Here is a 22,418-nt window from a genome sequence, read left to right on the forward strand (position 1 = left end):
GAGCCTCTAAAGAGCGCAATTCTTATCCGATTTGGCTGAAATTTTGCACAAGGTGTTTTGTTATGACTTTCAACAACCCTGCTGAGTATGGCTGAAATCGGTCCATAACCTAATATAGCTGTCATATAAACCGATCTGGACTCATGACTTCTTGAGCCTCTAGAGGGCACAATTCATATCCGATTTGGCTGAAATTTTGCAAGATGTGCTTCGGTTTTGCTTCCAAAGACTGTGCTAGGTATGGTCGAACTCGGTTCATAAACTGATATAGGTGTCATATAAGCCGATCTGGGGTTTGCAATTCTTGAACCTCTAGAGGGCGCAATTCCTATCTGATTTGGCTGAAATTTTGCATAAGGTGTTTTGTTAGACTTTCAACAATTCTGCTACGTATGGTTTAAATCGATCCATAGCCTGATATAGCTGCCTTATAAACCGTTCTTGAATCTTGACTTCTTGAGTCACTAGAGGACGCAATTCTTATCCGATTTGGTTGAAATTTTGCATGAGGTGTTTTGTTATGGCTTCCAACAACTATGCGAAATATGGTTGAAATCGGTTCAAAACCTGATGTAGATGTCCTATAACTGATCTGGGGTCTTGACTTCTTTAGCCTCTAAAGGGCGCAATTGTTATCCGATTTGGAAGAAATTTCGTACCACGGCTTCTCCCATGACCTTCAACCTACGTGTCAAATATGGTCGCCCTATATACATAAGCCGATCTCCCCATATAACGTCCGAATCGGGCCATACTTTGACATATCGCCAATAGCATAGCAATTCTTTTCTTTTATCCGTTGTTTGCCTAAAATGAGATATCGGAAAAAAAACTCGACAAACGCGATCCATGGTGGAGGGTACATAAAATTCGGCAGCGAGCGAACTTAATACACCATTACTCGTTTTTTTAATGATTTAAAGGACAAAAATATGTGGAAATTTAAATTTCAGATTCCATTAACTTTTATATCGATATGACCACATTTTGTCTTGACTTTTGTTCTAATTAGTCAATAAAGGTGTTGCAAGCTTGCTACAGGTCCACTGAAACAGACCTTTATGTTCTGGTGGATTAAGGTGGGTATTAAGTTCAGTTTTCATTGGCAAACTCCATATAAAACAAATTGTGAAAATAATATTTAAAAACATTTTTATTTGCGGTACTAAGTTGGAATGGTGGAATGGTATGGCTGGTATGGTGGAATGCCGTAGGGGAATGCCGTAGGGGAATGCCGTAGGGGAATGCCGTAGGGGAATGCCGTAGGGGAATGCCGTAGGGGAATGCCGTAGGGGAATGCCGTAGGGGAATGCCGTAGGGGAATGCCGTAGGGGAATGCCGTAGGGGAATGCCGTAGGGGAATGCCGTAGGGGAATGCCGTAGGGGAATGCCGTAGGGGAATGCCGTAGGGGAATGCCGTAGGGGAATGCCGTAGGGGAATGCCATAGGGGAATGCCGTAGGGGAATGCCGTAGGGGAATGCCGTAGGGGAATGCCGTAGGGGAATGCCGTAGGGGAATGCCGTAGGGGAATGCCGTAGGGGAATGCCGTAGGGGAATGCCGTAGGGGAATGCCGTAGGGGAATGCCGTAGGGGAATGCCGTAGGGGAATGCCGTAGGGGAATGCCGTAGGGGAATGCCGTAGGGGAATGCCGTAGGGGAATGCCGTAGGGGAATGCCGTAGGGGAATGCCGTAGGGGAATGCCGTAGGGGAATGCCGTAGGGGAATGCCGTAGGGGAATGCCGTAGGGGAATGCCGTAGGGGAATGCCGTAGGGGAATGCCGTAGGGGAATGCCGTAGGGGAATGCCGTAGGGGAATGCCGTAGGGGAATGCCGTAGGGGAATGCCGTAGGGGAATGCCGTAGGGGAATGCCGTAGGGGAATGCCGTAGGGGAATGCCGTAGGGGAATGCCGTAGGGGAATGCCGTAGGGGAATGCCGTAGGGGAATTCCGTAGGGGAATGCCGTAGGGGAATGCCGTAGGAGAATGCCGTAGGGGAATGCCGTAGGGGAATGCCGTAGGGGAATGCCGTAGGGGAATGCCGTAGGGGAATGCCGTAGGGGAATGCCGTAGGGAAATGCCGTAGGGAAATGCCGTAGGGGAATGCCGTATGGAAGAGGACGCGTGCGAGAAAGTTCGAGAATGTCTAGAAACTGGCCTGCGTCGGGATCACAGGGGCACTAAGATCCGCACTAAAATGGGCACGCTGGATATACAGCCCATTTTGGCCTATATTTGGAACTGCGCCGCCAGGGTCGCGCTTAGGCTGAGGTAGCTCGACATGGTTGCGACCACAGTTCGATTCTGGGTGTTATGTGGATGCGTATGGTAGACTGAGGATGATTTCCGACTACCTGGCACCGGTAGATTTCCTGAGAGGGACGAATTGGAGGCGAATGGTTTACTTGAGGAGAATGAAACCTCGATATACACAGATGACCCCAAGATGGAGTCAGGGTCTGGATTGGGGGTCTACTCAGATACATTCAAAATCAGAGACTGCCGGACGAGTGTACGATCTTTCAGGCAGAGGTCTGTGCCATTGCAGTGGCCGCAAGAGAAACAATGTTAAGGGATTTGCCGCCCTCGAAACTTGAATTTATATGGACAGTATGGCGACGCTCAAGGAATTAGGGCCGAGGATGGTGAGGTCGAGATGCATGGCAGATTGTTTGGAGTCCCTGGATATGCTCCGGGCCCACGATGTTACGCTGACATGGGTTCCAGGAAATGAGAGGGCGGACGAGTACGCCAGGAAGGGTTCGTCAGCGCCGGGCGGACCAGTCATCGATCTTGCCTTCGTGACATTTGTCGTGATACTGAACACAGTAGAGGGGTTGGCCAGGGCGGCGTCGGTGGCGAGGTGGAGCACGGTGGATGGTTGCCGGACTGTAAAGGCGCTATGGTGGTCATCGACCAGAGGGGGACGAGGGAGTTGCTGGCGTTCGATAAGAGGTCGATGAGTACCTTGACAGGGGACATAACCGCACACTGTGCCATAGACCGCATGGCGGCGCACATGGGAATACCGCACAATGACTTCTGTAGGAGTTGCCCCGATGAGGATGAAGAGGATACTATTGAGCAGTTGCTGTGTTCATGTCCGGGTCTGTAGGGACGTAGGCTCTCCTTTCTGTGGAGGCGTTTCTTCTTTGATCTGGATAAACCTGCGAACGTACCTCAGGTAGGTCTCCCGAGATTTGTTGAAGCAACAGGAAGGTTCCGAGAGTGGGTGCCATTAGCTTCGGCTCAGGTACATCCGTGCATGCGTGGGAATGGGCGTTTCTTCACCCTCGCCTCTCAACAGGTCCATCGTTACGCGTGCGGTGTGGCATGTGGCACCGTCTTGTTGAAACCACATACCATGCCATTTAAGCTCTTGCATTTTAGGCAAAAAAAAAGTTTGATATCATCTCACATTAGTGCCCAACATTCACTGTTACGTTACGATTCGCATCATCTTTAAAGAAATACGGTCCAATGTTGCCACCAGCCTATAAACCGCACCAAACTGTGATATTTCTGTATGCATTGGTAGCTCTTGCAATGCTTCTGGCTGATATTCACTCCAAAAAGTACCCAGTGAGCCAAAAATGAGAAAGAAAAAACCAGTAAAGAAGGGCAAAAGTCGTGCAGTGCGGACTGTGTAATACCCTACACCTACCCTATAACTACAATGTGTGAGCTAAATCCAATATGAACCAATCTTGATGGACTTAGGGGAAAACTTTTAGATGGATTATTAAACAATCCGTACCAAATTTCGAGCAAATAATTTCAAACTGTAATAACTACGGTTGACATATGACAACTTTATTACAAATTAACCAAAACCCTTCAGGGTGTTACAAACAAATGCGTTAAGTTATAATACCTTGTACCATAGTAGTGGTGTAGGGTATAAAAATTCAAAAACACAAAAGTGAGTTTGCAATTTCTCTAACTTCATAAATTTTGCAAACATTAGAATTTCTCCAATACTGTTGGATTTTTGAAGAAAATCTCTTTTCCTCACTACGGATGTGGATGAAGAAATACTATAAAATTTTCTATAAGAAACATCGAAATTTTTTTTTGGCGTATAAATTCAAGGTCGTTTTCAATGCCAAATACGCTGTAACTCCGTCATTTTTCGGAATTTCGAAAATTTTCCAGGATTCCGCAGTTTGAAATTTTAAGAAGATTCGTACAAAAAACAGAATTACTTAAAAATTCACATTTTATTTTTTTGAATTTTTTTTAGCAAGGGCTAACCCCTTATGAATATTTGCAATTTTTGATGCGAAAAAATTTTTCGCGTTGAGCATACAGTATTGAAGGTTATGGCAAAAAATTCGGAATAGTGCACCTCCTGTGTTTTTTCTTCAAAAAGCAAGCGCAAAATCGCAAAATTAATATTCCAAAAAACTTAAAAAAATCAAGGAGAGTTTGAAATTTCTGTAACATATTTTGTTTTGCGAATTTCAAAATTTCAAAAAAAACTGAGGACGCCGTTGGATTCGTGAAGAAAATCTTTTTACGTAATGGTGCTGGACGAAACAATATTCTTTTCTGCTTCCTTGAAAACTTTAGAGTATTTCATCAAAACCGCAAATATATATTCAATAAATCCAAAAGAAAGAAAGTCAGTTTGCAATTGCTGTAACTTCCTTTGTTTTGCAAACTTTAGAATTATTCCGTAACCGTTGGATTCGTGTGGAAAATCGCTTTCCGTAATGGTGCCGGATGAAGCAGTACTCAAAATTTTTCTGTAAAAAACATTCGAAAAACCGATTTTTTTTGGTCGCAAAAATTTAGGGTCGTTTTCAAGGCAAAAAACGCTGTAACTCCTTCATTAGTTCGAGTTTCGAAAAATTTCAAGCATTGCGCAGTTCGAAATTCGAAATTCGAAGAAGATTCGTACAATAAACAGAATTGTTTGAAAATTCACATTTTATTTTTTTGCATTTTTTTTAGCATGGGCTAACCCCTTATGAAAATTTGCAATTTTTGAGGCGAAAAAATTTTTCGAGTTGAGTACACAGTATTGAAGATCATGGCAAAAAATTCGGATTTGTGCAACTCCTATGTTTTTACTTCAAAAAACAAGCTCAAAATTGCATAATTTATGTCCGAAAAATGCAAAAAAATCAAGGAGACTTTGAAATTGCTGTAACATATTTTGTTTTGCGAATTTCAAAATTCTGAGGACGCCGTTGGATACGTGAAGAAAATCTTTTTACGTATTGGTGCTGGACGAAACAATATTATTTTCTGTTTCCTTGAAAACCTTAGATTATTGCTTCAAAATCGCATAATTCATATTCAAACAAGCTAATGTATTCAAACGGTAATAAATACGGTTGACAATTGACACCATTATTGGAAATTAGCCAAAATCTGACGAACATATATATGGGAGCTTCATCTAAATCTGAACCAATTTTGGCCAAACTTCTTAAATATTGCTGTAGGCATCGAGGAAAGAGTTGTGCACAATGTTGGCAATATTGGTCAATAATGCGCTTACAGTGACTCTAGAAGTGAAAATCGGGCGAAATACATATGTGGCAGCTTTATATAAAACTGAACTGATTTCTATGAAAAATCATTAGTAACATTAAAAGACATACAGAAATCCTTCCTAACAAATTTTGAGAGAATCGGATAACAAATGACTATTTTAAAGCTTTAGTAGCCGGACCGGGACCGCTCCACTGCGCCTTCTTTAACTCTACCCTGAATGCGAATTCGATATTCGTGCCATTGTATCCTATGACGCTGAACGCGTTCGAACTCTGGCGAGAACATCGGTCAAAGCGGTGTTTATCCCCTCTTAATGTTGGCGACATTTGCGAGGTACAATGTCATGCATGGTCGCTGGGTACTTGGACGCACATTTTAATATCATATTCCTTCTCTGGTCTCCAATACCTTTAATTTGATACCCTTATTGTGGCCATCGGACCACTTTCGGTCATGGGTGGCGTTTTTGGGGTAAGAGGGAGGGCCCGCCACTAACCGATTACTAAAAAAAATTATATAGCCTATGTTTCTTTCCAGACAAACGTACACAATCTATGAAAATTTTAAGAAAATCGGTTCAGCCAAGTATCATATAGTCATAATGGGTCTAATGGCGTCTTTGAGGGGTGGCGTGACCCCCTATACTTCGATCTGATTTTATATGCAAGATTCGAAATCGAAAATACCTTTCATTTGAGCCTCATATTGAAATAAACGTCCAATATGTCTGTTTGGGGGAGTTTTGGGGTTGGGGCAGCACGATGAGTACTTAGACTCAAATTTTAATACCATATTCGTATTCTACTCTCCAATACCTTTCATTTAATACCAATTTTGTACCGATCGGTCCACTTTTGATTTTGGGTTGTGTTTTTGGCATAAGGGGGAGGGTCCGTCTCCCTTCCGATATCGAAAAATTACATAGCCTATGTTTACTTTTGGATAAAACTTCACAATATGCGAAAATTTCGAGAAAATCGGTTCTGCCGCTTTTCAGTCTATACGGAACAAACAAACCGAGTCCCATGTATCCGTGATTGGCTAATGTGCCCATTTTGGACGTTTTTGTGGGGGTGGAGTGACCCCCTATACTTCGACATGATATTGTATGCCAGATTCGTGATCTACTCCCGCATTCTTTTAATTTGATACCCATATTGTCTTTATCGGTCCATTTTTTATTTTGGGTGGTGTTTTTGGGGTAACGGTCCCCTTCCGATATCAAAAAATTCCTTTCATTTGAATCCCATATTGTCCCGATCGGTCCAATTTTATTTTTGGGTAGTACTTTTGGGGTAAGGGGGATGTGTCTGCCCCCTCCCGATATCAAAAAAATATACAGCCTATGTTTCCTTCCTGACCAACCTACACAATCTGTGAAAATTTCAAGGTAATCGGTTCAACCGTTTTTGAGACTATAGGAACAAACAAACATACCGACAAACAAACAAACACAAATTGAATTTTATATAAAGATTACTCGAATCGGACGAACATATATATGTGAGCTATAGTTAAATATGAGCTGATTTCGAAAAAACTTTATAGATATTGTAAAAGTCGTCGAGGAAAGCGTTGTACAAAGTTTTGGGAAGATTGTTTAATAAATGCGCTTGCAGTTACTCCGGGAGGGAAATCGGGCGATATATATGAGAGCTATATCTAAATCTGAACCGATTTCTATGAAATTCACCATCAATGTCGACAGTCATAAGAAAATCGTTTCTGCCAAATTTCGCGAGAATCGAAACACGAGGAACCAAACTGATCACGTTGTGATAGATGGAAGGCAGCGTGTTAGATGTACGATCAACCCGAGAGGCAAACATCGATTCGGATTATTACCTCGTTTCAGCAAATTCTATCAAAGAATTAACAGAATTTGTTTCTGCACATCCTTTTGCAGAAACAAATTAGGAAATCTGGTAACTGACACAGATAGCATGCTAAGGATATGGAAAGAAAATTTTGCCCAACTGCTAGTGTCCGACGATGGTAGTGAAGAGGTTACCCCAGAACCCTGATGATTGTATAGAATGTTTACGTCCTAGCCAGAATGAAGTCCAAGTAGCAGTGACCCGATTGAACAACAAGGCAGCAGGAGCCGACGGGTTATCCGCTGAAATTTTTAAGAAACCCATGGTACGACCAACAGTGTCGAGATGCTACTGAACCCAAGAATGCAGCACATAGAGCATATCTGCAATCAGCAGCAACTCGCCATATGAAGGAGGGGTATCGGGAGAAAAGAAGAGAGGAGAAACGTCTATTCTGCAGAAAGAAAAAGGAAATGGAAAGACATGAGTGTGAGCAAATTGAGATGTACAGGAGTCATAATGAAGTCCGGAAATTCTACCAAAGAATTATACATCAAACCGATAGCTTTAGTGCAGGCACATCCTCCTGCAGAGACAAAGTAGGTAATCAGGTTAGTGACACAGATAGCATGCTAAGAATATGAAAAGAACATTTTAAACCTATTTAATGTCCGACGATGGCGGCGAAGAGGATACCGCAGACCCACAATGTTTTCCTCCTAGTCAGAATGTGGTCCAAGTATCCGTGACCCAACTAAAGAACAACAAGGCAGCAGGAGCCGACGTGTTACCCGCTGAACTATTTAAAACCGGAAACGACACGTTGATTAAGCATATGCATCAGTTGGTCTGCGCAATCTGGCTAGAAGAACGCATACCCAATGATTGGAACCTCAGCATACTATGTCCCGTACACAAGAAAGGAGACAAGACGGAATGTGCCAACTACAGAGGAATTAGTCTCCTCCCCATCGCACACAAGATACTCTCGAGCATACTGTGTGAAAGATTAAAACCTAAAGTCAATGAGATAATTGGGTCCTATCAATGTGGCTTTAGACCTGGTAAATCCAACCTAGACCAGATATTCACACTTCGTCAAATCCTGGAAAAGACCCGAGAAGGACAAATCAACACACCACCTACCTACCTCTTTATTGACTACAAAGCCGCCTTCGATACTCCTTTACATTCAAAGGTATTTCAAGCCATGTCTGAGTTTGGTATCCCTGCAAAATTAATAACACTCTGCAGGATGACACTTGCTGCAACGCGTTCCTCAGTAAGAATGGAAAGAATCTCTCCGGACCATTCAATGCCAGATTTCAGACAAATCTCTTTAATATCCTGCTGGAAAAGATTATACGAGATGCAAATGTGAATAGATATGGCACACTCACCACAAGAGAACACATGCTTCTTGCCAAAGCCTTTGAAATAATCGAAAGAGAGTCAGTGAAAATGGGACTGCCAGTAAATGGTGAAAAGACAAAATGGATGGTTTCAACTCCCAAAACGCCTTGTGCAACCAAGCAGATGAAGAACATGGAGAAAGTTGGGAAACACATCTTTGAGTCAGTAACTTTAACTACCTCGGCACCGCCATAACCGAAACGAATAACACCAGTTTTAAAATAAAGTGGAGAATAATACTGGCAAACAATCGCGGGCGAAGATTACACTATGCAAAACACAGACACTACCCGTCTTGTTATATGGTTCTGAGGCATGGGTACTTTTGAAAGCAGACGAGGCAGTGCTTGGAGTGCTTGAGAGAAAGATTCTTCGTAAAATATATGGACCAGTTTGCGTTAATAGAGAATATAGGCGACGTATGAACCACGAGCTGTTTGACGACGATAGCATAGTTACACGCATCAAAATACAACGGCTGCGTTGACTAGGTCATGTTGTCAGAATGGATGAAGAAGCTCCAGTAAAGAAGTCTTTTGAAGGCAAACACGGTGGTACACGCAAACCGAGACGTCCAAAAGCCAGATGGAAAGATCAATTGGTGGGAGACACTTCCAAACTTGGTGTCAGAGATTATAGAATGAGCGCAAAAAATCGAGGTGCTTGGAACGCTATTCTACGTTCGGCTGGTGGAACAAATGTTTTGTTATAGCCAATTAAGTTAAACACGAATGTCGAGTTTTACGCAGATACCTGCCATCACGGCCCAAACCTGCGAGGCCCAAGGGTGAATACAACGCGTCTAACAACGCCCCCACATGTGGTAACCCACACATGAGTACCAATTTGATCCCACGTATTTGGACGTGTTCACCTCCTTGGTTAGGAGCGGAGCACTACCTAAAACTCCTTCCGATCTATGGGTCACGGCACGCGGTTGAAAACGCAACTCCACGCCGAGCTTATGCTCTACCCGGGTACAAACCACAGCCACCACGTTGCTCCCCCCTGGGGCCTCACCATTGTCAGGCTGGAACCAAAGTTCCAGGGGCTCCTGACACCCCTGTTACCAGATTAAAGTCTCCGGTCAGACTTCGTAGCCTTAAAAGACTACTACCAGTTGAACCCCAAACAGTTCCGGACTGGTCACCTGAATTAAAAAAAAATCGCCCTAAGCCGACCTCAAGCCAGCATACAAAAGTATATCATCAAACATGCAACAGGACGATATACACAAACACAAACAGGACACGGCAGCCCTCGCGGGCTACGCCACATATATCAGCATCAACATGGGACTTTACAATCAACGCGGCCCCCCTCACGGGTGACCGAACACAACCACAACAGCTAAGGGAACCAACAATGGGCAAACACCGTTGCATCAACATGGACAAGGCAGGTGCCAGGCCATGTCATGCGCAGCACCAAATCACACAGTCGCGCCAGTACAGCAACACCTCGTTATGGATAACTAGCGTATATTCATGCCTCCACAAAGTCTAGTCCGCCTCCTAAAAAATACTTCCCGGGAAAAGATGGCCAGCCTTGAAACAGTCGCCTCGTCCTCAAGGGCCCTACTGAAATCCCACACCGCCTCGCTAATCCCCATCGCGCCTAAATGTCTAAAGTCTGAATAGTACGGGCATTCTGTCAGTACATGCCTCCAGTGCTCAGGTCTCTCACAGTCGCACAAATCAGTCGCGGACAAGTTCCTCTGATGCAAAAATGCATTCAAGGAACCATGTCCCGTCAGTATGAAGCCCAGACTTAGGCCGAAGCCAAAGTCCGGGCGGTCTCGTACGGACGTCGCGCCACGAATAAATTCGTAAGTAACCCGGCCATTGTCACTGTTCGTCCATCTAGTCCTCCACCTATCATCAAGACGCTCCAAAAGGTGTGTCTTGAGCCGCCTAATATTCCCATCTGCAAGCTCCAAAACGGTGAGCCAATTCTCACGCACTAATGGAATTCCCTTTTTCACACTATACAGAACGGCCATGTAACTCACGAGTAAGTCAAGCGGGGGCGCGCCAAGCAATACCTGTAGTGCATCTGTCGAAACAGTCCTGCACACCGGCAAGCAAGCCAGCATTGCCACCCTCTGACAAGAGAGGATCTTCTTCCGTCCTAAGACAGTCGCAGCAATTCCGTGCCATACAGGCGCTCCATAAGTTGCGCAAGCAACAAATAGACCACCATATATGGACCGAACAGCGCGACGACTAAGACCCCAATCGCTTCTCAGAACACGTTTAACCATACCGGCTACTTCAATAAACTATACCGGCTAAAATGTCACCAGTAAATGCGTTTTTTTTTCTTATTTTCTGCTTTGTTGGCAACTCTTCAATGACATATTATTGTTAGCTACTGCTGGTTCATGTAATTCAAGCGGCACGATCTTGTCAGCCAATAAGAAATCGTGGTATGAATGTGGCAAAAAACTCAACGAAGCCGAATCAAAGTGACCACAAGAACCGGTTACTCATTCATGGTGTCTCCCCATTAGCAAGAGAATGAAAACACAATCTCCAATGAAGGCAATAACAGACTGACTGTTTTTATTGTTGTTCTTACTGCCTCTGTCGCTGCCATCCGTTACTGTTACTATAAAATGAGTAGTAAGGCATAAAATTTTATGAATGAAATTCTTTAAGCTCTGGGCGGCCTGAGACCATTGAGTCTGCATTCTGACAACATTGACAACGATGATGATGATGATGAATGGAGAGCGTGTGATCGTGCGAACATTGCGCTGAGTAGCAAAAATCCCAGCCCAATAACAAACAAACAAACAGAAAAAGCGTAAATAAACAACAACAAACGACAGAAAAAATCTCATAAAACTTAACGATGCGCGGAAGGAAAGCATCAAGTGACAAAGTATGCCTAATGATTTGTCATAATGATGTTTTCAACATTATGATGAGGAGAACGATGATGATGGTGAATGCGAAATATGTGTGTGTTTTTTTTTTTCCCTGCCCGTGGCAAATGATGGGAATGGTGCGATCGTTGATTATTTATGGGACATTGCAATGTTCCAGAACAAGCAAAAATTATGCGTGATTCCGATTAATAACAGGAGCTCTAATATAATAAAAAATCAAAAAACCCTAAAGAAAATAAGATATGATTTTTTGAAAGGATTTAATGTTTGACTTGCTGGACCGGGCCCGCTCCGCTGCGCCTTCTTTTACTTTATATGGAACAAAATTTTCCTTGGAATATTTATTTTCGACAATTAAAGAGCTTGTAGTGAAATACCATGCTACGAAAATAGTATTTTGCTTGATCCCATATGATCTTTATTGATTTACGAATTTCAGTTTGGATGTAAGGTGTACTCCATTCTAAAAATACTTTATTTCAGCCCGATATTCTCACGATGTCTGATTTAGGGGTGTTTTCTGGGGTGAGGCGGGACCCCAAACACTTGGCCCTGAAAAAATATCAGCATCGTGCTCTTCTCTTAAATACCATTTATTTAAACCCCATATTGCCATTGGCTTTGAGGGGGAGTTTACAGGATGAGGCGTCCCCCAAATAGATAGTCCCAAAATTGGTTATCAAATTCGTTTTCTAATCTCAAAAACCTTTCATTTGAGCCACATATTGGCATGTTCGAAAAATTTTTTACCTTTGGGGGTGTTTTGGGTAAGGGTTGATGCCCTAACTACATGGTCCTACATTTGGATATCAAATTCGTATCCTACTCCCAAATACCTTTATTTGAACCCCATATTGCGATGGTCAGTAAAAAATAGCTGTTTGTGGGGTATTTTAGGAAAGGGGTGAACCCCCAAAAATTGGTTCCAAAAGTAGGTATCAATTCTTGCTCTGCCCCCAATTCCTTTCATTTAAGATCCACATTGACATGGTAGGTAAATATGCCCGATTTGGGGGTGTTTTGGGGAGTGGGATGGTCCCCCAATCACTAAGCCCTGAAAATATATCAGCAACGTGCTCTATTCTCATATATTTGAACCCCATATTGCCATTGGCTTCAGAATTGGATATAAAATTCGTTTTCTAATCTCAAATACCATTCACTTAAACCCTTTATTGAAAAAGCCAGCAAATATGTCCGGTTTGGGGTATGGGCCCTAAAAACTATGAATATCGAGCTCCACAGTCTTGAATGAGCCTATACGTCTTGTTGAGCCTATACGTCCACTTGGGGGTTGCTATGGTGGTGGGAAGTCCCCTAGACAGTTGGTCCCGAATGTTGATGTCAGAATCATGTCTACTCCCAAATACCCTTCATTTGAGCTCCATTTTTCCATAGTCGGCCAACATGACCGGTTTGGGGGGTGTTTTGGGGGATGGGGTGGCCACCCAGTGATTTGGCTTTGAAAATATATATCAGATTCGTGTTCTACTCTAAAATACCTCTTATTTAAGTTTCTTAATCCAATGGTCAGCAAATAATTCCTATTTGGGTGGTGTTATGGGGATGGGGTGACCCCGTAGACATTCTTCCCGAACATAGATATCAGATTCGAACATTGATATCAGATTTACTTCCAAAGACCTTTCATTTGAACCCCATATTGCTATGGTCGTAAATTTGTCTTCTTTGGGGGATGTTCCTTGGGATGGGCGGCCACCCAACATCCCACATCTGGATATCAGATTCGTGTTCTACACTCAACTACCTTTTATTTAAGCCCCACATTGCCACGGTCAGTAAATAAGTCCTGTTTGAGGGGTGTTTTGGGGAAGGGGTGGACCCCCAGAAACTTTGACCCAAGTTTGGATATCAGATTCGTATTTTACTCGAAAATACCTTTCAATTGAGTCCCATATTGACTTGGTCGGTAAATATGTGCGATTTAGGGGTGTTTTGGGGGTTGGGGTGGTCCCCCAAGCACTTGGCCCGACAATTGGATATCAGATATGTTTTCTAATCTTAAATATTTTGGGTTTTGGGGTGGGGCGCCAGCTCCCCCCCCCCCTTGGTATCCCATCCGAAATTTGGATACCAAATTTTAGCTTCTAGTATATATATTCTTGATCGTCATGTCGTTTTAAGTCGATCCTGCCATGTTCGTCCGTCTGTACGTCCGTTCGTCTGTCTGTGAAAAGCACGCTAACTTTCGAAGGAGCAAAGCTAAGCGCTTGAAATTTTGCACAAATGCCTCTCTTTAATGTAGGTCGGATTGTAAATGAGCCAAATCGTTCCATTTTTTGATATAGCTGCCATATAAACCGATCTGGGGTCTTGACTTCTTGAGCCTCTAGAGGACGCAATTCTCGTCCGATTTGAATGAAATTATGCACCTGGTGTTTTGGTATCACTTCCAAAACTGTGCAAAGTTTGGTTCAAATCGCTTCATAAGCTGATATAGCTGCCATATAAACCGATCTGGGGTCTTGACTTCTTCAGCTTTTAGAAGGCGCAATTCTTATCCGATTTAGCTGTGATTTTGTATGTGGTGTTTTGGTATCACTTCCAACGACTATGCTAAGTATGATGCAGATCGATACATAACCTGGTATAGCTGCCACATAAACCGATCTTGAATCTTGACTTCTTGAGCCCATAGAGCGCGCAATTCTCATCCGATTTGGCTGAAATTTTGCATTTTTGCGTTTTGTTATGACTTTCAATAACTGTGCTAAGTATGACCCAAATCGGTACATAACCTGATATAGCTGCCATATAAACCGATCTGGTATCTTGACTTCTTAAGCCTCTAGAGGGCAAAATTCTCATCCAATTTGGCTGGAATTTTGTACAACGGCTTCTCCATGACCTTCAATATACGTGTTCAATATGGTCTGAATCGATCTATATCTTGATACAGCTCCCATATTAACCGATCTCCCGATTATGCTTCTTCAGTCCCTACAAGGCCCAATTCTTATCCGATTGAGCTGAAATATTACCCAATGACTTCTACAACAGTCTCTAACATTCAATTCATTAATGGTCCGAATCAGACTATGACTTGATAAATAGCATAACAATTCTTATCCATTAATCTTCGTTTGCCTTAAAAGAAACACCGCGCAAAGAACTCGACAAATGCGATCCTTGGTGGAGGGTATACAACATTCGGCCCGGCCGAACTTAGCACGCTCTTACTTGTTTGTACTTCTATGCTCCTAATTTATTTCAAACCACTTTTAAGGGATCCCATGAAATATGATTCATTATTATGACTTTTTGCAACCTGAACCAGAAAATCTCTTCACGTTACAAATCCGTTCATATTTATTAACCTAATCTGTGTAAACCCTTTTATGCTTAAAAATTATAGAGGAAAATAATTTCGTATAATTTAATACTCGTAAATTTTATTAGCCATCTTTCTAAACAATAAACAAAAGCTTTTGGTAAATGTCCTGCCGTAAACCCACCACTTCAAAAGTGCCCGCATTATGTTCAGCTGAACGAGATTGCTCAGTTTGCTTGCTTCAAGTTTTCCTTTGATTTATTTCTCTACTTTCTTTTTATTGTTTTACGCCTCCTTATTTTTGTTGCTGTCGGCGTTGCTACCCGTTAAAGCAATTGTTGTTATTGTTATTTGAAAGTGTTGCAAATAAAACAAGAGACCAATAAACAAATTCATCAACCATCACACTGATTGCCATGGACAATCTGCAACAAATTGTGAAGGAAATTTCGAGGAAACTTTAAGCATTAACAAGTAAAAGCGTGCTAAGTTCGGCCGGGCCGAATATCGGGTACCCATCACCATGGCTTCAGCTAAAAATTTACCCTTATTAATTGAGTTTGCATTTGAGTTTTTTTGGCCTTAATAAGTCATATCGGGTTATCGGTACTTACTGCGGCCTATATCATCATATTGACCGATTCGTATAAAACTTGGCACTGATGTTGTGAGTCATAAGATAGGGGTTTGGGTCAAATTTCTGCCGAATCGGATGAGGCTTCTAAGGGCTTAAGAAGCCAAATTCATACTTAACATGTCTTTACGTGTCCATTTTCCATATTTCAGCCAAATCGTATAAAAATTACAGCTTTTAAGGGCTCAATAAGACAAATCCAGGGATCGATGGATATAGGAGCTGTACCCTTTTTATAGACCAATTCGGATAGTACTTGGCATGTATATTGGAAGTCATAAATTAAGATTATGGGCTTCTAGGGGCTCAAGTAGTCGAACCACGGGATCGGTTTATATGGGGGCTACCTCCGAATCTGAACCGATATGGCCCAGTTTCAATCCCCAACGACCTACATCAATAGAAGTATCTGCGCAAAATTTCAAGTGCCTAGCTTTTCGCGTTCGACCGCATTCGTTATTTCGACAGACGGACGGACGGACAAGGCTAGTTAGACTCAGAATGTCGAGACGATTCAGAATATATATAATACTTCGAGGTGTTACAAACGGAGTGACTAGATTAGTATTACCCCATCCATAAAAACGACAGTGGAACTTAGGTCGGAAAAGAAATCGAGAGATTTGTATACCCTCCACCATACGATGGAGGGTATAAAATAAGCAACTTGTTCTAGGAGACTTTAATGGACTTCGTGGCATTCTCCTTCAGATAACAACCAGCATAGCTTCGTCAGGAAGATTGAAAGCTCGACGATTTGTACAGTGGATGAAGTTGCCATCACTAGAATTACGAGAAAGTGCAGCAGCTCGCCAGATATTTTCCATTGCATCCCCTAATCTCCTGAGTAAGGTATCCTGGCAAGCCGTTATTTGTTTGGGATCAGACCACCTCTCCACAATACTCACCATCTACCGACCACTCGACTTCAAAACCTCTGAGCGATGGACATTTATCAATTAGAAGATCCCCCGATGTTGCTTCTTGAGCCCCTACAGAGAGCCATTCTTATCAAACTAAACTGAAATTTTGTACAACAGCTTCTCCCATGAGCTTCAATATACGTGCCAAGTAGGGTCTAAATTGGTCTTTAGCCAGATATAGTTCCCGTATATGCCGATCTAACGATCTTAGTTCTTGAGCCAATAATGAGCGTAAATCTTATTCGAATCGCCTGAAATATTATACAATGACTTCTACTATGGTCTCCAACATTTAAGTAAAGTAAGATCCGGATTGGACCACAACTTGATATAGCTCCCATGGCTTAGCAATTCTTATCCATTATCCTTTGTTTGCCTAAAAAGAGATACCGAAAGAACTTGACAAATGCGATCCGTGGTTGAGGTTATACAATATTAACACGCTTTTACTTGCCAATTTCTTTTTAATGTCAACCTCCACACCAGGATTCCTAAAGAGTCATTGTATCAAGCATAAAACAGTGGCAGAAGTCAAAGAGCAACTTGGTTTAAATTCATGGCATTAGTCGAGTGTGGTTGAGTGCATGAAATGGTCTTCGGTGTGTATATGATGTACATTTTTATACCCACCACCATAGGATAGGGGGTATAATCATTTAGTCATTCCGTTTACAAGACATCAAAATATCTATTTTCGACCCAACAATGTATATATATATTGGGTTGCCCAAAAAGTAATTGCGGATTTTTCATATAGTCGGCGTTGACAATTTTTTTCACAGCTTGTGACTCTGTAATTGCATTCTTTCTTCTATCAGTTATCAGCTGTTACTTTTAGCTTTCTTTTGAAAAAAAGTAAAAAAAATCCGCAATTACTTTTTGGGCAACACAATATTTCGGATCGTAGTAAAATTCGAACACGATTTAACGATGCCCGTGTGTCTGTCCGTCTGTTGTAATAACTCTACAGCCTTCAAAAATTAAGATATCAAACTGAAATTTGGCACGGATACGTTTTTTGATGCCATCTGGTAAAGTTCTTGACTTTTCGACATCCGTTTCCTTTATGGTTCAGATCGGTTTATATTTGGATACAGCTGCCAAAAAGACCAATATTTTGTTCTACTAAATTGAACAGTGATTTATATTTATTAGATGACCAAATATCCGAGGCGAATTTAAGTGAACAAGTTATCCAGTTTTCACCGGATTGTGACGAATGGAGGTTTACATATATACCAAAGTTCGGCACGGCCGAAATTAATAAAAATTAACATAAAATAAAAAATGAGCAAAACGAATTTATAAAGGTGGCTAAAAAAGTTTACAAACATGTTTAGTGTTGCTTTTGTAATGTTTGTTTTAATTTTTGTTTTTAATAGTACGCAATTACGGCCTACAGCTTGTCACCATATTTCTGTGTTGTGATAACAACTTTCCATCTTCATCCAGAGTAGTCTGGTGGAAAGATAAATAAACTAATTGTGTCGTGTCGTTGTTGTTGAAGCCATATTTTCATGTGGATGTGACGATTCACGTCAAGTTCCTGTAGGTGAGCAAGCTCCTTCCGGTCCAAAGGACTAATCGCCGCGGGAACAGGTTGGCCATTGGTTAGTTAAAGGCGCCATTAACTCGCCTTGTCATAGGCACTCAGCATTTGTGCAATAGACCATGCCGTCCTATCTCTCACTGAGGCTGTCCGCTCGATACCGGTGATTGTCCGCGACTGCCGTTGCAACAACTCCGTATGGAGTATTCCACTATGCGCAACCTGTGGATGGACCCGGTAGCTCGTATCTAAACTTCTCTCGAGAGCAATGAACACTACTTAAATCGGAGCTCAAAGTTCCGGACTGAATGGTGCTCACAGCTATCCCGTGCCGGAAATTGGGCACTCATTCTGCATGTTGGCGTTTTCCCTTGCCAAAAGGAATTAAGGTGGCTTAATCCACCGGATCGTTCTTGGGCAGAATACTTTAGTGTGTAGTACAGAGTTTTGTTTCTCCTTCGTCGTCATAAATGCTGTGATGGTCAGCATGATACGCCGCTTTATCTAAAATCCTACTTTTATGAAGCTAGAACTTGAAGATTTAATCGAAATTTCAGGGCAGCGGCCGCTTTTCTTTGTGGTTGGGACGGCTGCTGGACATAGTGCTGCTGAAAAGCGACCAAATGAGGCGCCAAGTATTTTTGAAAAATTGCCCACGAATATTCCATTAAGGAACAGGCAGAAGACTTCATGCATGTCATTGAGTGCCCCTCGATTCTACTTTAAGCTAAATGATCCGACTCCGACGGAGTGCCACTAAGCGACAACGCCCTATATATATGGCTCTAAGAATATTAAAATATGAACCACATATTTTGAAACCTATGTATATTCATATACCAATTCTAGAATGGTCGTATTTTATCAATAAAGTCGAAAAACTAATGCAAACCTTCTATGGTGGGTACATGACATTTTTAAACCGGGAGAACCTAAGAAAAATGTCTGCTTAATTTTGATAAAAAAAATGAAAAATAATTTCCGTACATTTTAAATTGTTCGTAAATAGTAACAAGTAAGAGCGTACTAAGTTCGGCCGCGCCGAATTTTATATATCCTCCACCATGGTCGCATCTGTCGAGTTCTTTGCGCAGTATCTCTTTTTAGGTAAACAAAGAATAATGAATAAGGACGGAGGAGGAGCTATATCAAGTTCTAGTCCGATTCGGGGCTCAAGAAGCAAAATCGGGAAATCGGTTTATATGGGAGCTGTATCAAGCAATATATCGTTTCTGGCCATATTGCAAACGTATGTTCAATGGCATGAGAGGAGCCGTTGTAGAAAATTTGTGCCAAATCGGATGAGAATTGCGCTCTCTAGAGGCTCAAGAAGTCAAGATCCCAGATCGGTTTATATGGCAGCTATTGTATATCAGGTTATGGACCGATTTCGTCATTACTTCGCACAGTTGTTGAAATTAATATCAAAACACTATATGAAAAATGTCAATCAAATCCGATAAGAATTGCGCCTTGTAAAATCTCAAGAAGTCAAGACCCAAGATCGGTTTATTTGGCAGTAAATTGTTATTCAGAATAGGAGAAAAGGTAATAGGGAATAAGCTCCCTGGGAATTGTTATTCAGAATAGGGCTGCATAAAAAGGAATTCCGATATGTTCCAAGTTTCAGCTTGATTGCTCGATTTTTTAATAAATGACTATACATTACCCAGGAGCAAAGGTGAGCATGCCTGACTAGGGCGCTGAACGTCTGAATTCGAATCCTGGCTTAGACTTTAGCAAGTTTTTTAAAGATAGTTCTGGCCTTCTCTCAGATCTCCTTTAGAGGTGTCGCCCTGTGGCAAGCCGGTCGTACTTGGCTTTATAAAATGGAGGTGCCTTATCATTGAGTTTTAAGTTTGAATGGGACAGTACTCATTGATAAGTGAGAAGTTTGCCCCTGATCCTTATTGGAATATTTCATTTTACTTCATGGCAACAGACAATGGTAAGGCCGGAAATAATTTTTTCGACGAGTTGAAAAAATGACATACTGTGGTTACATCGTCTTAAAAACACTTTTGTCCTTTAGCTTCATGAACTTAGCACTTTGTAGCTACTGTGTTAAGATTATGAGAATACCCCAATCTTGTTATGACAGACTTGGTATTCTCTTTTTGTTGCTTGCTCTTTCCAGTTTGGTTTGGGGCACAACAAAAAAAAGAACTAAATTCTGTTTTATTTTCCTTGCAGGCCAAAAAATAACTGCCTCTATTGTTCCAACTTTACAGACTAAATGCCGGTGATGTTGTTATCGTGCCGCCACTCTTCTGGCCACGGTCTTCGGTTGTCTGCGGCTCCTACGGCTATGGATGGAGCTGCTGTTGAAGTGTTGTTGTTGATGGTGTTTTTATTGTTGATGCGCGCCGATGGTGTTGCCCACTGCCTTTTGTCGCTCAGTGGTGCTTGCCTCATGTCGTCGTTGTTCTTGTTACATGTGAAGACCTACGTTAAAGTTCTTTTTAAGGTTTTCCAAAGCGACAATGACTCCCGTGGGATAATGTGTTATTGCAAACAAAAAAAGGCGCAATGATCATCATAAAACTTCAACAGCAGCCTCGTAATGCGGATATGACAGCGCAGCAAAAAAAAAAACACAAATCGCAAGGAATTTTTCCAAGCATCAACAAATGAACTGCAATATGATGTCCCCTTATTGTTCTTTTTTTGCAACAAATCAGTGAAAAAAAAGAAGGTACACCCTGCTAATGGGCTTGTCGTGATTTTGGGACAAGCCGTTGAATTACTCGATCGGAAATTATTACATAATTTCGGTCACAAAGTGTTAATTTTTGCTGCAATCTTTAAGGTTGACCCTTACTAGAAGGCGAGATTTAGATTTTGGGCAACAAAAGGGAACACTGCTTAGGGCCATCATGCTTTTGACACACTAATTTATATGGGCGCTAGGTTAACGTTTTTTTTATTTCAGTTGAGTCGTGCGCTTGTTGGCCATAAATATTTTTTGTGAATTTACTGTCCCATTTTTAATCGAATGCAACACATTACAAAACATGTTTTATGTTAACTGGGGAATGTTGCAAGTGTGGCCTAATGATGATGGTAAACAAAATAAAAGGTTGAGTATAAGGAATTTGAGAAGACAATCGATTTATATATGAAAATAGCTGAAACTAGCTGAACCGGGCCCGCTCCGCTGCGCCTTCTTATATTTTATACGGAAAAAAAAGAAGGCGGTGAGGGTGACGTGGTCCCCAGACACTTGGCCCTAAAAAAGATGTCAGCATTGTGCTCTTCTCTAAATTACCATTTATTTAAACCCCATATTGCCATTGGTTTAAGGGGAGTTTAGAGGATGAGGCGTCCCATAAACACATGGCCCACAAATTGGTTATCAAATTCGTTTCTAATCTCAAATACCATTCATTTGAACCACATATTGGCATGGTCGGTAAATTTTTACTCTTTAGGGGGGAAGGGGCGTTGCCCAAATACATGGTCCCACATTTGGATATCAGATTAGTTTTCTACTCCCATATACCTTTATTTGAGTCCCACATTGCGATGGTCAGTCAATAATTGCTGTATGTGGGGTGTTTTGGGGAAAAGGTAAACCATAGAAAATTGGTCCCGAAAAGATATCAATTTCGTACTCTTCTCCCTAATTAGGAGATGTTATTGTCTCCCCGTAGAGTTGAGGTTAACATATCCGCCTATGACGCTGAACGCCTACGTTCGAATCCTGGTGAGACCATCAGAAAAAATTTTCTGTGGTGGTTTTCCCATCCCCAGAAAATTGGTCCCGAAAATGGGTATCAATTTCGTACTCTTCTCGCCAATTAGAAGATGTTATTGTCTCCCCCGTAGAGCAGAGGTTAGCGTATCCGCCAATGACGCTGAACGCCTACGTTCGAATCCTGGTGAGACCCGAAAGTGGGTATCAATTTCGTCATCTTCTCCCCAATTAGGAGAGGCTATTGTAAGGTTAGCATGTCCGCCTATGACACTGAACGCCTGGGTTTGAATCCTGACGAGACCATCAGAAAAAATTTTCAGCGGTGGTTTTCCCCTCCTAATGCTGGCAACATTTGTGAGGTACTATGCCATGTAAAACTTCTCTCAAAAAGAGTTGTCGCACTGCGGCACGCCGTTCCGACTCGCCTATAAAAGGGCACCATAGAAACATTTTCCCAAAAATTGATATCAGATTCGTGCTTTACTCCCAAAAATTTTCATTTGAGCTCCATATTGCTATGGTCGTAAATTTGTCTTCTTTGGGGGGTGTTCCTGGGGAGGGACGGCCCCCACTTGGTACCACATTTGGATATCAGATTCGGATTCTTCACTTAAATACCTTTTAGTTAAGATTCTTATTGCCATGGTCAGTAAATAAGTCCGGTTTGGGGGTGTTTTGAAGAAGGGGTGAACCCCC

The 22,418-nt window shown here is 42.0% G+C and overlaps 1 protein-coding gene across 1 annotated transcript; it reads right to left on the bottom strand.

Moving 5' to 3' along the window:
• Positions 1 to 1,165: 1,165 nt before the first annotated feature.
• Positions 1,166 to 20,440, bottom strand: LOC131997007 (uncharacterized). Its single transcript, XM_059367246.1, has 2 exons — positions 20,266 to 20,440; positions 1,166 to 2,157 (listed from the first exon to the last, which is right to left on the bottom strand). The coding sequence occupies exons 1-2, from the start codon at positions 20,438 to 20,440 to the stop codon at positions 1,166 to 1,168; spliced, it is 1,167 nt and encodes a 388-aa protein (XP_059223229.1).
• Positions 20,441 to 22,418: the final 1,978 nt, after the last annotated feature.

This window comes from Stomoxys calcitrans, chromosome 4 (assembly GCF_963082655.1).
Source record: "Stomoxys calcitrans chromosome 4, idStoCalc2.1, whole genome shotgun sequence".
NCBI lineage: Eukaryota > Metazoa > Arthropoda > Insecta > Diptera > Muscidae > Stomoxys > Stomoxys calcitrans.

Bases quoted from the DNA above. Each gene is read 5' to 3' on its own strand.
- LOC131997007 (XM_059367246.1), bottom strand. From the start codon at position 20,440: ATGAGGCAAGCACCACTGAGCGACAAAAGGCAGTGGGCAACACCATCG. The intron at 2,158-20,265 runs GCATTTAGTCTG...ATCCCGACGCAG, and splicing joins GCACGATAACAACATCACCG to GCCAGTTTCTAGACATTCTC.